Raw genomic sequence first — 18,326 nt, 5'->3', positions numbered from 1 at the left:
AGCTTGATTTTGGTTCAGTGGTATTTGGCTTTTTTAACTTGTATAACCTTAAAGTGAAGATGTTTTTAAGACATGATACTTAAGATGCTGCTGACACTGTAGATCCTCAAATTGTAATGTATTTATTTGTATCTTAGGCTGTTCAGGAACTTCAATACAGGATCTTAAGCCCTAGTACATATTTTAAAAAAGAAAATTAGTAGCCTGAGAGACTGGAAGTTCCACCTTTCATCCCTTAGAGCTTTTCTTGTGTGCCTTTAAATCTGCTTTTGGGAACATTGGCTCATGCAATGGGGAAAGGGGTCTGTGCCCTCAAATGGTGCTGATATCAAAGAGCCAAAGCTCTGAATTGTAGGACTGGTAGATGTTAGTATCCAGAGGAGACTGGATACAGAAGTTAGTGGATCTTTTTCATCATGGAAAACTACAGAGACTGCCCTAAATGTGTGTTTGATAAGCTGCACCTGGAACTTCTCCTTGTGCTTCCAACCAGAGCTTATAAAAAAGGTGAAAGCCCTGACCCAGCCCTGCTGAATCAGTTGAGAGATGATCAAGGGGCTGAGATTTGGGGTAGGATTTGGGGACAGTTGGGCTCTTCCTGCTCAGGTGGTTGCAAAGACAGACAGTGGGAAATCCCTGTGCCAGTGGAGGAAGTTCTAGAGCAGGAAAAGTCCTGATTCAAGACCCCCAGTCCTTTGTAGCTGAGCTCTGGGGCTCCTGCTGCCATGCTGAGCACACAGCAAAAGGAGATAGTGGGGATAAAGCAGCTGAGGAGGAATATTTTAGGCAGAGAGGCCAAGACTGGATCATCTGATAACAAAGTAGGAATATTACACATTTCAGGAGAGCTGTATTTTCATTTCATTGCCAAAGCATCTGTCCTGAATGGAAATGGGTAGGTAGCTCAGTGTGCTCTCTGGGGTTTCACAAACAGGGAGTTTGCAGATTACAGGAGTGGAATGTGAGATTTCTTTTTCTGAGACTCCCTTGTAGGAAGGCAGATGAACACGAGATTTTTTTCTTTAACAATTTAGACCTTGGTGGGGGGAAAAAAAAAAGGGAAACAAGCTAAAAATTGATTTGGTTGTGTTCAGCTGAGATGCAGGAAGGCAAACTGCCTGGCAAGGACTGGAGAGATCCCAGCAGCAGATTCAGAGCTCTGCAGGCTCAGGAGGGCACAGCTCCTGTGTGTGTAGGGTGGCAGATGAAGCTCTGAAGGATGAGCAGGGTGGGTTCAGTGTGTTTGAGGATGCCTTGCAGAAGCCTTGACAAGCTTTCATTCATTATTTATTGCTTTCATCTCCTGTGGACTCTAATTCCTGAGCTCTGAGAACACATCATTGCTACTATTGGCTTTTTGTAGCTTGTGATATTCAGGTATCCACTGGAGCTGTGCAGTGTGAGCACCAGGCAGAAACGTGTGCTCCTGTCTGAGAACAAAACTATGGAATGGATGGGTAAATGTGGGGGTTATTGGAGAGTGAGTGTGGGTTCTGTGCATCCTCCCTGGCAGAAATGTGTACCTTTGTTTGAGAACAAAACTATGGAATGGATGGGTAAATGTGGGGGTTTTCAGAGAATGAGTGTGGCTTCTGTGCCTCCTGCCAGGCAGAAATGTGTGCTTCTGTCTGAGAACAAAACTATTGAATGGATGGGTAAATGTGGGGGTTATTGGAGAGTGAGTGTGGGTTCTGTGGGTTCTGTGCTTCCTGCCAGGCAGAAATGTGTGCTCCTGTCTGAGAACAAAACTATGGAATGGGTGGGTAAATGTGGGGGTTTTTGGAGAGTGTGGGTTCTGTGCACCCTGCCTGGCAGAGCTGCAGGAGGTGCCAGGGACACTGTGGGGTGACATTAGAGGCCTCATTGAGCATCTCCATCTCTGCTGGGGGAGAGGAGCATCAGCTGGAGCTCCCAGAGCTGGAGGCTGACCCTGAGCTGAGGGTGGGGACCCTGCTCTCAGGAGGAGGGAAGGAGCCCCTGCATGGGGCTGGCACTTTGGGCAGGACACCTTGGAGCCATCAGGGGCAGGGAGTGGGGTGGCAGGGCTGTCACCCTGCTGTCACCCTGCTGTCACAGAGCCCTGGAGCAGACACTGGGTGCTGTGCTGGTTCCAAGGCCCAGGATGGGATTAAAGGGGTGCAGAGGATTGGGAATGCTGCCCCTCCCCAGCAGGTGAAACCCTGATCTCCTGTGCTCTGGGGTTTGCACAAGGGCAGGCATTGCTGACAGCCTTAGGAGGGCACTCAAAAGGAAATAAAGGGATTTTTTATCCTTTCTGAAGTTTGTTGTTCCAGGAGGTTGTGGGGGCAGCCAGGGCCAGAGCTCAGGTGCAGGGATGTGCTGGGTGCAGCCTCTGGGGAGGGCAGAAACCACAGCTGGCATCTCCTGGGGACCAGGGCTGGGCACAGGGAAGGGTTCTGGGGGCGAGGAGATGCTCCAGAGGCTGGGGCATCCCTCCCATGGAGCCAGGCTGGGAACCAGGATGTGTTCCCCTGGACAGGAGCAGCTCCAGGGAGAGCTCAGAGCCCCTGGCAGGGCCTGGAGGGGCTCCAGGAGAGCTGCAGAGGGACTGGGGACAAGGATGGAGGGACAGGACACAGGGAATGGCTGCCAGTGCCAGAGGGCAGGGATGGATGGGAGATTGGGAATTGGGAATTGTTCCCTGGCAGGGCTGGATGGGAGATTGGGAACTGGGAATTGTTCCCTGGCAGGGTGGGGATGAGCTGGGCTGGAATTCCCAGGGAAGCTCTGGCATCTCCATCCCTGGCAGTGCCCAAGGCCAGGCTGGACACTGGGGCCGGAGCCCCTGGGACAGTGGGAGGTGTCCCTGCCATGGCTGGGGTGGAAAATGATCTTTGAGTCCCTCCCAACCCAAACCATTCTGGAATTCTGGTGCTCTTGGATACTTTGCTGAAGTTTTGTGGAAAATCAGTGATTTTAAGCAGGTAAGTCCCCAAGTCCCTGTGTAGTGCAGGAAGATCAGCAGATCTTGCTGTATAACAGTTTTAGGCTTTAATAAGTGTAGACAAAATAAGTGTGTTTGGAGAGAGATAAGAAGTTGCAAAGACCTACACAAATAAATTAAGGTGCTTTACATTATATAAGGCAGATGCTTCTCTCACCCATCCCACTGCTCCCATTTGTCCTTGCAGAAACTGGGATTTTCCTTTACAGTTTATCACCATGGAGCAAAACTGCCACTGGAAACTTTCTCAGAGATGTTTCCAACTTTTTGGGCTGGATATTCTGGATTTTTTTTCCTATCTGCTGGGGGAGTAGCCTTCAAACTGACACAGAATGAAAGACTGCAGTCTTGTGTTCTTAGCAAGAATTCCTCTTTATCTGTTCAAATATTTATGTCCTTGTGGAAGCTGTTGACTGTAGTTGTTTAATATTTTGCTTTTAATTTTTTTTTAAATTTGAATTTTTCAAGGCTTTGGGTACATGCATGAGGGGAAAAAAGTTTCCTCAAAAGAAAACTCTCAGCATTGTACGAGGATTTAAGGCTGTAGAACACAAAAAGAAGCTTGGAATTTGTACCTCTTTTAGGATTATGGATATTCAAAAAGTCTTAGGTAGAGGAGAGAATATAGGGTTTAAAAATACATATAAAACATTAAAAGGTTATTTTTAAATTGTCTGATACTACTCCAGCTATGGATTTTTGCAACAAATAGGTAAAATTGCATTTGATCTTGGGATGTGGTTTGAGCAGAGCTTTGCTAGCACTCTACTGCTGCTTACACCTCATTTCTTTTGCCTTTTATATACTCAAATGTGTTGGAATTAAAATGTTGAGGTGCAAGAACAACTAAAACCCACCTTGACCCCAGGTTATAATCAGTGCTGTGGGTTTGAATTTGGGAAGGTGAACTGCTAAAAAGTACAACGTTCAAAACAACACAGAAGTTGGAGTTTTTTTAGTTAATTAAATAAAATTTTAGGGATTTTTTTGGATTTTTTTTTAGTGGAGACAGACAATTCCCCTCTCCTGCTGAGTGCAGCAGTGGCTTGGGAAGGGGAGGTTCCACTTTGATTTCCAAGCAGCACTTTGGGGGTTAAACCTGCTGCAGTAAGGTGAGCAGCCTTTGGTGGGTGCATGCATTTTTAATGGTTACAAGTGTGCTGAGCCTTCCTGGGTTTATTCCTCCTTTCTGCTAATTGGTGCATGATAATTATTTCCTTAACCTTCTCCTGCTGAAGCGTGAGCTCAGCTGGAGCCTGGGAGTGATGGTCCAAAATTGCAGATATTCCTTAGTCAGGGATTCCTGCATCTCTTGGGAGGCCCAGAAGCTCCTCCTGCAGTGGAGGGAGCTGGAACCTTCTCAGCAAACATAAATTACACAAAAATTCTGACCTACACTTAAAATATTTCACCCACAAAAAAAATTGTAAACTTTAAGGTTTTATACCAATGCAAAAAAATAAAAATCGTCATAATAATAAAAATAAAATCAAATAATATTTATCAAAATTTATCAAAATAAATAATATTTATCAAAATTTGATAATATTTATCAAAATTTATCAAAATAATATTTATCAAATAATATTTATCAAAATTATAAACTTTAAGGCTTTATACCAATGCAAAAAAATAAAAATCGTCATCATAATAAAAATAAAATCAAATAATATTTATCAAAATGTATCAAAATAAATAATAATTATCAATATTTGATAATATTTATCAAAATTTATCAAAATAATATTTATCAAATAATATTTATCAAAATTATAAACTTTAAGGCTTTATACCAATGCAAAAAAATAAAAATCGTCATCATAATAAAAATAAAATCAAATAATATTTATCAAAATTTATCAAAATAAATAATAATTATCAAAATTTGATAATATTTATCAAAATTATATTTATCAAATAATATTTATCAAAATTATAAACTTTAAGCCTTTCTACCAATGCAAAAAAATAAAAATCGTCATAATAATAAAACTAAAATCAAATAATATTTATCAAAATTAATATAACAAAACCTTACTAAGAAAAGCATAAATCACATTACAATTCAAAAATTCATATTTGAATTTATGGAAAATCAATATTTCATATTTGAAAATATACTTTTCAAATTTCATGAAAATTTTAATTACATTTAACTTATTCCCAAAACAAAATTAAGAAAAAAGAAAAAAATCCACCTTAATTAAAAAAAAAAACCAAAAAAACCCAAATGAAATATCATATTCATACTGTTATTATTATTATTAGTTATTATTATTATTATAGTATTACTTCATTATTTACCTTAAATAACACAATCCTACCCATAAAGCAACCAAAACTAATATTTAAATAACAAAACATAATACCTTATCTACTTCAGTATATCCAATAAAAATTTAACAAAACTGTCAAACCAATATTCATAACTCACATAAGAGGAGGAGATGTTGGAGCCCTGGGTGCTGAGAATTTCAGATTTTCTGTGCTTCATTGTGCACTGACCTGAAGAGAACATTGCATTGACCTGAGGCTGTGGAGAAGCTTCCAAAATTGATTGATAATTGGGATTATGGGTGTGGAGTTTGAATAGAACTGTGTAATATCACATGGTGGAAAACTTAAGAGTTTAAGGTTTTAGAATATAATAGTATATATAAAGCAAGATGGGGGTTTTAGGGTGGAGGTTGGTCCTTCTTCTCCACCTTCTCCATGGGTTTGGGTGGTATTTTGTAATTAAGCAGAAAAGTCTGCATTGCAGGGCACAAGGGATAAGTTATTGGGTTAAAAGTGAAAATAATTTAGGTGTAATTTCCTAATTAGATAGTTTAACCTTAAAAGACCTTATAGAGAAAGATAGTTAGGCATTTTTTAATAGAATGCTGTAGAACTTGGGACTTGTAAAACTATAATATAAATAAAAATATTAAACACCTAAGTCTAAACACAAAATATCCTCTCAAACACTTTCAATCCCAACCTTAACAAAAACAAAAGAAAAAACCATTAGGGCCCCTCTGATATTTGCTGTTTTGATTTTGTTCAGGATGGCTGGGAAAAGGCTGGGAGTTCTGAATAATCTGAATTAAGGAGGGGTGAGCACTTTGTGTGTGTAAATTTATCCTGTGTGAGGCCACAGAGCTGGGGTGGAAGATGAGATCCTTTTTTAATGTGAATTCTCCCATGCCTGTGGGTTCTTAAGAATTCTGCTCACTTCTAACACATTTCTCAGTGTCCATTCTGTATTTAATATTCAACATTTATTGCTGAAGCCACAGACAAGTATTTAAATGAAGGCAGGGAAATAAATATAAAGTGCCTGAGAAGAAAACTGTGTTCATCTGCAGGGCTTTTCCAACAGGTGGAATTCTTAATAAACATCACTTCAGATCAGCTGAGTAACAAAATGCAGCTGTGGGCTGAGGGTTCTGTGTCCCTTAGAACCCGTGTGGGAAGTATCTCCAAAAGATATTTATTTGTGATTGTGCTTTGGGCTGGTTTTGCACTGAATAAAGGCTGGTTTTAGCCTGAATTTGGGCTGGTTTTACCCTGATATTGGGCTTTTTTTAGTCAGATATTGGGCTGGTTTTACCTTGAACTTGGGCTAGTAATATCCTGAATTGGGCTGATTTTTAGCCTGAATTTAGGCTGTTTTTACCCTGATATTGGGCTTTTTTTAGCCTGAGATTGGGCTGGTTTTTAGCCTGAATTTGGGCTGGTTTTAGCCTGAAATTGGGCTGGTTTTTGGCCTGAATTGGGTCTGGTTTTTAGCCTGAATTTGGGCTGGTTTTAGCCTGAATTTGGGGCTGGTTTTAGCCTGAATTTGGGCTGGCTTTAGCCTGAATTTGGGCTGGCTTTAGCCTGAATTTGGTCTGGCTTTAGCCTGAATTGGGTCTGGTTTTTACCCTGAATTTGGGCTGGTTTTTACCCTGAATTTGGGCTGGTTTTAGCCTGAATTTGGGCTGGTTTTAGCCTGAATTTGGGCTCTTTTACACTGAATTTAGAGCCAGAGGTGCTGCTTTGCAACTGGAATAAAAACTGCTTCAGTTTGTGTGCTGAATAACTGCTCTAAGCTGGGGCAAATCTCAAATACTGAGTTTAGGTGTTCCTGGATATTGTTTGATGCAGCTGCTGGCTGGGCTTCGTTTGGTTTGGCTGAGTTTAATGGAATGGCACCCAAGATAATGCTGGGGTGGAAGGGGGGGTGCTTTGTTGAATGGCACAAAAGATGAAAATTAACATTAAAATAATGTTCTCAAATGGAGTCAGGTGAAACAAATTTATTGCTTTGTCAAAGAAAAGAGTTCAGAAGAATATCATGTATTTGGCACGGGGTTTTTGTGCTTAATTTGGAGGTCAGGTGTGCTGATGGAAACGAATGGCTTGGGAAAATGACAGTTTTAAATTAAGGTTTTTTGGGTTTTTTTTTGCTTTTATGGATTACAAAGAGCTGAAGTTAAACCCCAGAAAAAAAACCTGCGGTGTTCTGCTCAGAATACATTTTGTTGAATACTTTGCAAATGCCATTTGGTCAATCTAATGACAACCTTAAGTTAGTTTTTATTTAAACAGCTACTGCAGAGAAGCTTTTGTGACACTTATTTTTGTCATTCCATTTATAAACCCAAGAATGGGGTAATTTTCCATTGTTACAAGATTCTTTTTCTGTCCTGCTTGCTTTTCACTCACCAGTGACCTACTGTATTTATCACACAGGTGATTTCACTTTTTTATTAACAAATCTCACCATATTCTCAACTGTGTAACAAACAAAAGGAAATGCATAAAACTCATTTTTCTGTTAGCAGTTATATCAGAAATACTTTAAGGTACTTAGCAAGGTTTCCTGTCTTATTTTAATGTTTTTTATTTGCCTGATGACACACAAAAAAAAGGCTTTTACTTGTCCTCTCTTCCTTTTGTGAAGAAATTAAAAACTCCAGAAATTTCCTTGGGAAGCAGCTCCTCCTGGTTGTTTTAGCAGTTGGGCCATTGGGACTTTCTGTCCCAATAAATAAATGAGGCTTACTCTTATTTATATATGCAAGTGTCAAAGTGAAGTTTTGTGAGGTTTTACCCACCCAGCAAAAAACTGCAGGAAAAATTCCTTTTGGACAATCAGGATAAATAATTCAGATAAACTTTTAGTCATAGAAACTCTTTGAACTTCTAGATCTGGGCAATGTACTAATTTTCCTCATGGTGGGTCCCATTCTTTTCCCATTTTTGGTTCGTTTCCTGTCTGGAAATGAACTCTCAGTGAGAAAAGAGCAGAGTGGGCAGTGCAGGGGACTCTTCATTGATGTGCAGACCCATTGGCAGTGACAATTCCATTGCTCCTCATCTTATTCATTCTGGCCTTTTTGAAGGGCTTTTTTTTTTTCCCCCTCAAATGATCTTTTGATACCAACACTGAGTTGGTTCCTTCCACACAAACCTGACTTCCCTGCCAGCTCTGGACAAGTTCAGGAGAGCACAATTAGCTGTTCAATTAATTGATGTTCAGACAGATCACTGTTGGAAAGAACAATTCCATTGCTCCTGATCTTACTTATTCTGGCTTTTTTTACCACATCTCTGAAGGGTTTTTGCACTCAAATGATCTTTTGATACCAACACTGCATTTGTTCCTTCCACACCCACACGAATTGGCTGCCAGTTGTGGAGGGTTTAGGAGAGCACAATCAGCTGTGAGGTCATTTGGAGCCCATCAATGAATTTATCTGACATTTCTCAAAGGGTCCTGCTCTGGACAGAGAGCAGGTTGGGATGATTTAGGAAATGAGTTGCAATTAGTCCGTGGAAGGATAAATCCTGGGAATTGCCATCCCCTGCATTGGCTGTGCAGAGAACTGTGCCCATCAATTATTGCTGAATTTATTCCATTTAAGGCAAAGCTTTGACTTTTCTGGCCCTGAGTATTTCCACTTAGTGAGTTGTGTTTCTTGGCCCTGTTAATTGCCTTTTTCCCAGTTTTTAAAGGAATCCTTGAGGCACTGAGCAGCTCCATGGCTTCTCTTGGCAGCTCCTGCTCAGAGGGAGTGTCAGCTCATGGTTCTTCCCAAACTTTCTGTGGAATAATTCCTTTTACACACAGCTGTGGTGTTCATGGGGGGGAAGTTAACGTGTGTTTGTGTGGTTGGGATGTAGAGGATGAGCCACAGCATCTCTGAGTTGGCTGCAGGCTGCCATGGCCTTGCTGATGTCATGCTGAGCCATGTGAATCACAGCCTGGGTAAAAAAATAAAATCCCAATAACACCCCACAGCCAACAGAACGGTGAGTGTACGAGGAAATTCAACTCAGGGAGAATATATCCATTATTTATGCCACACACTGGCTCATTGCTGCTTTCACTCCTTTTCATCCTTCCATTTGCTGCTTTATTTGTGTGCTTTGTAGTACTGGAAATGACTGATTTTGTGACTTGATAAGGGTGGGAATAATTTGTCACTGGTTTTGCACAAAGAGAGGAGCCCCTTGGGGCAGTCAGATTTTTATTGCAGCCCAGCTTGAAACCGTGTGTAATTATTGAGTGCGTGTGTGAGACTGATCTTCCCAGCTTTGGGTGTGTTTCTGTGTGATCACAGGGAAATTGCTGCAGAAAACTGCTGGAGTGAACACTGAGGTTCCTCACTACTCTGGTTTGTTAATGCTGGCTGGAGTTTACAGCTGGTTAAGGCATCCCTGTGTAACCATGGAATTAAGGTTTTGGGTTTCATTTGCTGTGTGCTTCTTGTGGAAATGAGGAATTGGAACCTTTGTCCAGTGCTGATCAAGAATGAAAAGTAATTAATTTGATTTCTTTCAATTGGAGGACCCCCCCCCAAAGAAAATGCTTATTTTTTCCCTGATGTTAGGTGGAAAGACAAGAGCAGGGGTTTTTTATCTGCTGCATTTCATATTCCTCATTTATGCATTGCAGTGTCCTGGGAATAACCAGCATTGCAATGGAGCTACTGCTCACAGAAAATCTACTTCAGCTGCAGCTTGAGCAGAGTAAGATCTGCAGCAAGAGCTGCCCTTCTACATGATTTAATACCAATAAAAAATTATTTTAGTAGCCCTTTGGCTTGGACAAATACAGATTTAATCACGGGGCTGCACAGCCTCATAGTCTGATCATCCTGTCACATAATTGAGCCAGCTGAGGTGGGAAATTGGGAAATATACTTCCACAATCTTCTTTAAATCTCCAGAATTAAACTTTAATTGGTTTGTCCATAAAGTAGACCCTCAGTTACTGCTAATTGTTGCAGCTCCCAGCTGTAAATGGCTGTTGTAAATAGCTTTACCTCACAGTAGTTCACGAGAGCCATTCAAGTGTTAATTTTTACCCTCGGTGTGAAATTTTAATTCAAGATGTAAAATGCAAGCTCTCTTTTAAGATGTGTTACTAAACATTTATGGCTCTGTGCATGTGAATGATCAGCAAATAAACCCCCATTGCTGCCTGTGCTTCCTGACTGGTCATTAGAGCCCTCATCCCTCACTGCTCCCTTTGCAGAATTCCAGGGTTCCCAGCTCAGGAGTCCTCCCAGCAGGTGAGGGATGGGATGGTTCATGGTCCAGCCTCAGTGGGTTGTGATTGAGAATTGGCTGCTCTGAAATCTGCATCCAGCCCAGGGACAGGCTGGGGGCTCCCTCTGGGGAGGGGTCTTGGCCTTGGTGGCCTCTTGAGGTTCTCCTTGGGTGTCACCAAAGCATTGGCTTGCTGCTTTTGAGAGCTGTGGGGCTGGTGTGCAATGACAGGGATTGTGGCAGGAAAGGGGAGCTCTTGGGAAAGAAAGGAGTTGGGCTTGTGTTGGTTCCTCAGGACTGTTCTCCTGTGGCTCCTCTACCTGCAGAAACACCTGGGATGGGAAATGTGTGTCCAGGCTGGGGGGTGGAAATTGCAATCATTGCTCACATCACAGAGCAACAGAGGGGGTTGGAAAGATCTGAAAATTCACCCAGTGCCAGCCCTGCCATGGCAGGGACACCTCCCACTGCCCCAGGTGCTCCCAGCCCCAGTGTCCAGCCTGGCCTTGGGCACTGCCAGGGATCCAGGGCAGCCCCAGCTGCTCTGGGAATTCCAGCTCCTCCCCACCCTCCCAGGGAACAATTCCTTCCCAATATCCAATCCAGCCCTGCCTCTTCTCAGGCAAAAATGCACTTGTTATCAAACAATTTGATTTAATTGATTAAATGCAGGTAAGGCTGACAAATCTGGCTGCTCTGGTTTACATTTCAATTACTCTGAGTTTTTTCCCTAGTCTGGTGCTCACTGCATGCAATACCTATGAATTGTTCCTAAGGAAAAGATAAAATGAGTGAAAATCCCTACAAACAGTTAAAATATTAAACATCTGTTTGTATCTTCTGAGCTCTTTCATGTGCTGTGCAGTGGCAGCTCTGAGTTCAAGGGGAATTGGGAAGAGCCAGGGTTTCATGGGTGGCTACCAAGAATTTACTGCAGGGAAAAAAATGCTAATTAGGTTTTTTGTTTAATTTTTAAGCAGTGGAGTGAAAATTAAACCCAAACAACTCTGGCATGGCTGAGGAGGAGGATGAGAAAGTGCTCAACACAAGATGGGGATAAAGGGATTAGAAGAACCAAAAAGTTTCTATAAAATGTTGGAAGGAGCTTACAAATCTCTAATTTTGGTCTAGGTTTCCCCAGTTTATGAACATTTCATGCCTCTGTCTTATTTTAAATCAGTTTGAAAGTTTAATTTTTGCTGAGTTTCAGCTCAGGTGTCGCAGAAAATGGTGAAACCAAAGCCACCTCCTCATCAGTGATTCTCTTCTTTCAGTCTTTGCATCACCTTTAAACTCTTAAATTTTGTAAATTTGGGTTTTTTGGTGTTTTTTTTTTTAGGGTGCAGCACTTAAATACTTGCCAGCAATTGTCAATGATGTGAAATTAGTGTTTGATCCAAAGGAACTCAGGTGAGTAGAGTTAATTAAGTGTGGAGTGCTAATTTAATTTTATAAAGATATATATAAAATATACACATAAATATATAAAATACATATTTTATATATATATATATGCATAAAAACATACACTATATATTTCGTTTTTACATGTTACTACTATATATAAAGATACAAAAATATATAAAAATATAGAAATATATACTGAGACAGTAAAATATGGATCACCTGAGAAGTTTTATCACTTTGGTTTATTGCATTTTTTTTTTGTCCCTTGCAGGTATTTTCAAGGGTTACACAAAGAGCCTGTTTTTAAAAAATAATGTCTAACAAATACCTGACAAACTTTACAGTACAAACCATTAGCAAGAGTTATTAATCAGGCAGCTGCCATCAAAAGTCTTAAGCTGGACCATGATGCTTCACTATTTGATGTATAAATTTCATGTAAATAATAAAATAAATAATTCAGTGATTCAGTTGCTGGATTGATGTCTCAGTAGCTCATAAACATGGCAGTGTTGTTAGTAAATAAAAAGGACAATGACAAGATATTTAAGAAAAAAAAGTGGAAGAACCAAATAAAAACTGGTATTTCAGCAGAACTTTTAGCTTAAAGAGAAAAATATTATTTTATTTTTTATGGTGCAGTTTACAAACTGAAAAAATATTTTAAATCTGACTTTACTGCACAAACCCTTCTAAATTTTGTCTAGCTAAATTTTATGGTCTTGGTATGTCAGAAGGAGGAAAAGAGATAAAGCAGGGGTAAAATAAATAAATACAATCTTAGTCTAACATTCCAGTGGCCTGGGGAACCTGGCATTTACCTTCTCCTTTCCTGGGAACTATGGAGTGTTTTACATCTACACTTCCCTGGGCTTAGCAAATCCAGATTTGTAGAGTTTCTGGACTAAATAATAATGTTGATATGTGACAGCAAAATTCCTGGGAAAAGAGAAAGGAAAATGCAGGACTTGGCCTGTTTTTGCCCAAATATTACATTTTTTCTATGGTATTACCAATCAAAATTACAATTAAATACTGGGAGTATTTAAATTGAGGTTGACTTAAATCTCAATAGGAAAAGCAAAGAACCCAGGATTTTAGGAGGGGATGGAAAAATTACTGAAAAGTCTTGTCAATATTAGGTGGGAGCTCAGCTGATGAGTGTGATGGTACCTTTTCTTAAAAGGTCCATTTCTGGGGGTTTTTAATTATTAATTTTTTTTGTTGCTAGCTTACAATGTTAATTATCACCTTATTTTTGGCGTCCATAATCACGAATGTGCTGATTAATGTGAAGCGCAGACAAGGAAAACTTGAAACCCAAAACCTTAAATGCAATGTGGACAAAGAGTCTAAAACTGAGATAAAAGGGAGGGGAAAAAGAAATTACATTGATAATGAAAGAAATTTGTTGAAAACTATCCATGATTCTCTGATTATATTTTTTTAATATCTCAAAAAAATTGAGCTTGCTCATCCCAGAGCAGGAAGTTGTGTGTCGGGTTCTTTATGATGATTGCGTCCGGTTGTTTTTTTCCATGGATTTTAATGGGTTTTTTGATGGATTATTTAGTGGAGTTTTGCTTTTATTGAGTGGATTTTTGCTTTGATTTAGTGGATTTTTGCTTTCCCTGTGTGTGCAGCAAGCTCTTCACCGAGTTCATCCTCAACGTGCCCGTGAGCCGCCTGACCATCCAGAAGCTCTACTGCCTCATCGAGATCGTGCACAGCGACCTCTTCACCCAGCACGGTGAGCAGGCACCATCCCAGGCTCTGCTCCCTGTCCCTGTGCCCTGCCTGGGCCCTCCTGCCCTCCCTGTGCAGCCTGGCACGGGTTAAGGGTGTTCCCTTGGAAAGACAAGATGGAAAATCCAAACCCAAGACTGGTTAGGGTGGGAAGGGACCTTAAATCCAGCGCTGCCCTTGGCTTGGTGGGCGCCTGTCACTGTCACCAGTGATAATGGAGGGATTGCTGGGTTTGGGCTTCTTTTTCCTCCTCTGTGGAGGTTGGGGTTGAAGGCACTTGAGAGGCTGTTCAGCCTCAGGTGTTTATTGTTTCTTATCAATGTTACAGTCTCACTGCACTGAGTTCTGCAGTGCTTGGTTAACAAGGCACAAAATGGCCAACTATCTCTTGTTACAAGGCCCTTTAAGGCTAAACTGTCCAATTAAGAAATGACACCTAAATTATTTTCACTTTTAACCCAATAACTAATCCCTTGAAGTCCACACTGTGGAGTTTTCTGTCCAATTACACAAAACCACCCAAACCCATGGAGAAGAAGGTGAAGAAGAAGGACCAGCCTCTGCCCCAAAACCTCCATCTTGCCCCATATATATTGCTGTATTCTAAACCCTTAAACTGTTAAGTTTTCCACCCTGTGACGTTACACACTCCTATTCAAACTCCACACTCACAATTCCAGTGCTATCAATCAATTTTGGAAGCCTTCTCTATGGCCTCAGGTCAAATGCAGTGTTCTCCTGGGGGTCAGAGTTTGTCAGCACAGAAAACTTAAAATTCTCAGCATCCAGAACTCCAACAAGGGATGGGACTATGTTCAGGCTAAGAAGGATTTATTGCTCAGACAAACATCAGTGTCAGAGTCCCTGAGATTTCAGAAGAGCAAGCATTCAGCCATAGCTCAAGAGCAGTCACGAGTTCTTTGTTACAAGGCAATCCAGAACTTTCTAACCCAATGGACAGGTGCCACAGGGTTTATTTTGCTTTTCTGACCCATCACCTTTACTCACTTCTGCTGCACTGAGGATACTTTTGTCCAATGGGCTCCTGTCTCACAGGCACACATCTGCTTCTGTTCTGACTTCTGAACTCTCAGTTTATTCCATACAACCCCACCCCTACATTATAAACCCTTCACCATCTTATCAGTGCAGTTTCTCCCTTACTTCAGGCATATTCTTACTTACAACTATAGAAATATGAGTTTATGATTTTTCTGCTTAATATCTGTGTATTGTATTTTTACATCAACCCAAGCTTCTTTCAAGGCTGCAGAGCAAACCCTTCAGTGCCTGTGGGAGTTTCTGTTTTTCCAACTCCCACAGGCACCTTCCATTATCCCAGGCTGCTGCAATCCCATCCAGCCTGCCCTTGGGCATGAGGAAGATCCTAATTGATGCTGCAGGTTACAAATGGTGAAGAAGTAAAAGTGCAAAATCACAAAAAAAGCTTGGGATTGGTAATTTTAAAAGGGCACAAAGCAGCCAGGTTATTGGGCTCTGTTGTAACTTTGTGCTGGGGTTTATCAAAAATCATCAATTCAGCTTTTGTGCTCAGTGAAGTTGTGTGGGGGAAATGGAGCTTTGGGATGTCCTCTGTGCCTTGGAGCTGTTCCCTGGCTGAAGGAAAGCAGGAACCTTTCAGAGGGTGCTGTTCATCCATGCCTTGTTATTTTCTGCTTTCCCATTAATGGGCCAGTGAAAGATAAGCTCAGGCACTTGTCCTACAGATTTCCTCCTTTGAGGTGAAGCACTTGATTCTTTTTCAGGCTGGCTGCAGGTTAAACTGACCCAAACAAAGTGTTTGTGTGCTGTCAGGGAAGGTAATGAGGGAGCAAATAGGCACTGCTTCAGTGGGAAAGGAGATTTGGGAGGATTCTGCTCTCAGATCACAAAAGCTGAGACTGCTGAGTGCTGATAAAACAAATTTTGCTGGTTCCAGTTTAAATAATCTTGGTGGATTGGCATTGTGGTGGTTTTATACCACTCTTACAATCTCTGAAAAACAGTTAGCCATGTGTGTCACCATGTGTGGAGATTTGGTAGAAACAGCAAGTCCAGACTTTATCTTCACGTCTGAAATGATTTGAAATTATTCAGCCCTGAAGTGCTGGATTTTCAAGAAGTGAAAGGGGGAATGCAAGTGGAGTTGCTGGTGTTGGGGCCTGGGTAAAATGGTGTCCTCAAGAATAATTTAATGTTTCCTGGGTAATTTAATGTTTCAATGAAATTTAATGTTTGTGTTACTCATTTGCTTCATTCATTCTCAGCTCACTTTATAATAATTTTCCCTTCTCCTGGCAGCTCTCAGGTTGCCAGGACTTTGGGGCAGGAGTCAGTAGTATCAGGGATCATCCTTTGCTCTCCTTGGGAGGAAGAAATGGAGATAACTCAGCTAAAACAAGAACCTGAGTGTAAAACACACTCCTGAGAAAGGCTGTGGTGCATTTCCCACATTAATCTTTGCCCTCCCTTATTGAAGCAGTTCCATTTTCAGAGGGAGAGGTAGGAATTGCGTGGGGCTGGTTTGTTTTTTAAACCTGACTCCCAGACTCAGCCCTTGAGGATGCAGGGAATGGTGCAGTCCAGCATTATTGAGCTGCTGAGAGATTTCAATGGCTCTGTGTTAATGGGAGGGTGATTAATCAGGGCCCAGGGCAGGTTTGCTGACAGATCTCTGCTGCTTAATGGCTCTGAGATCTTATCAGGAGCCTCCTCAGCTGGGTTTTCCTGTCACTGCCTGTTAGGAATGTCCTAAATCCAGCAGCATTTGGTGGGGCTGGGATGGGATTCCAGGCACCTGCACTGACCCTGAGCACTCTGGGGTTCCCAAGGGTGTCTGGGGGTTTTTATTCAATAAACAAAGTGTGGCTGTAAAGGCTTTCTTGGCATTGGTATCACAGGATCCCAGACTGGGTTGGGTTGGGAGGGGCCTTAAATCCCATCCAGTGCCATGGCAGGGACACCTCCCACTGTCCCAGGTGCTCCAGCCTGGCCTTGGGCACTGCCAGGGATCCAGGGGCAGCCACAGCTGCTCTGGCAATTCCAGCCCAGCCAGGAATTCCCAATTCCCAATCTCCCATCCATCCCTGCCCTCTGGCACTGGCAGCCATTCCCTGTGTCCTGTCCCTCCATCCTTGTCCCCAGTCCCTCTGCAGCTCTCCTGGAGCCCCTCCAGGCCCTGCCAGGGGCTCTGAGCTCTCCCTGGAGCTGCTCCTGTCCAGGTGAGCATCCCCAGGTGTCCCAGCCTTTCCTTACAGGAATTCACAGAATTCCCAGAATCCCTGGGTTGGAAGAGACCTTCAAGATCATCGAGTCCAACCCAGCCCCAACATCTCCACTAAACCCAGGCACCCAGTGCCACACCCAGGCTTTTATCAAAGAGGAGAGGGGCTCCATCCCTCTGATCTTCTCACTGTAATTCTTCATCCTGATCATTCTCTGAAGTTTCATAAACATTCAAATTCACTTGAAAAGAAATCAAACCTCTCTCCACAGCCTTTTTAAAATTTAGATTTTCCTGTCCCTCACTCTGTGGGTTGGAGTTCATTACTAAAATGTTTTTGGCTGCCCCTCCTGCTTCTCACTGATTGAGGAATTTTAAACTGATAGGGAATACTTCCATATAAGCTGTCAACTAATCCTGGATCCTGTTGCAAAAATGAGATTTTCTTTTCTAAAAGTAATATGCACTGCAGGATTGTGGACTTAGGGAAGGCTGCAAATGCACAGAAAATTTCATCAGCTTGGTGCTGGTGGGGAAAAAAGGCTCGAATTCTGTGCTTGGACAGGTCAAGGAAGATTTATTTGTGTCTCCAGAGGAATTAAAATTCAAAATACATGAATTTGTGAAGCTTGAAGGATTTGGGGGTGAGAGGGGAGTGTGTGTGAAGCAGTTTGCTGAAGCATTTTGATTTAGTGATGTTGTTGAGTGTTGGATGATTCACTGGGAGATCTGGAGAGTTTGGGACCTTGGATCAGAATGGAGACTGGTGGTGGGGTTTGTGTCTCTTTAAAAAAAAAAAAAAGTAATGTAATAGTTAAAATAGTAATAGTTTTATAGTAATATAGTAGTTTAAAATATAATTTTAAAATTTATATTTATAAACAGGAATAGGAACATGTGGTAATTATATAAATAAGTAATGTTTCTATATAGTAAAGTAGAGGTTAAATGAATATATAAATACTTTGAATGTATTGAATTGTAAATGAATATATATACTTTTCCAGAAGTAAAGGAATATATAAATAACATTTATCCTTACCACCATATAATAATATAATATATATAATTATATATGTAATTTTTACTCCACTTCTTAAAAGTTAAACAAAAAGACACAAATATAACTTTTCCCTGAGTGTGGAGCAGTTTAATAATAATTTAATGGATATTTTCAGTGCTCATGGTTGGGAGTTAAATGAAGTGTCCTGTCCTTGCAAGCATCAAAGTTTAGTTTATGTAGACAGTGATTTGTCTGCTTTGTTTTGTCCTGTGGAGCTGTTTGGATTTGCTGTTGCTTTGTTTTCCAAGTGACTTCCAGCTGATTGCCAAGTGAGCTGTGGAGCTGCTGGAGTTCCAGAGAGAAAATCCAGGGATTTTTCCATGAGGAATTGGAGCCTGTTGAATTTTAGTAGACAACACCCAGCATTTATAAGAGTTCTTATTGTTCAGTTATGACTCAAC

At 41.3% G+C, this 18,326-nt stretch overlaps 1 protein-coding gene across 2 annotated transcripts in view; it reads left to right on the top strand.

Annotated features, from left to right (window-relative positions):
• Positions 1 to 18,326, top strand: part of DOCK1 (dedicator of cytokinesis 1) — a 277,666-nt gene that overhangs the window by 67,852 nt on the left and 191,488 nt on the right. For both annotated transcript variants that reach the window (XM_077182775.1, XM_054637087.2), the window contains exons 24-25: positions 11,826 to 11,896; positions 13,537 to 13,643. In XM_077182775.1, the coding sequence (XP_077038890.1) occupies positions 11,826 to 11,896; positions 13,537 to 13,643 (178 nt within the window). The remainder of the gene's footprint in view (positions 1 to 11,825; positions 11,897 to 13,536; positions 13,644 to 18,326) is intronic.

The sequence above is a fragment of the Agelaius phoeniceus genome, chromosome 9, assembly GCF_051311805.1.
Source record: "Agelaius phoeniceus isolate bAgePho1 chromosome 9, bAgePho1.hap1, whole genome shotgun sequence".
NCBI classification, from domain to species: Eukaryota; Metazoa; Chordata; class Aves; order Passeriformes; family Icteridae; genus Agelaius; species Agelaius phoeniceus.
Note: the sequence above shows the minus strand (reverse complement) of the source record. Positions and strands in the feature narration are given on the sequence as shown.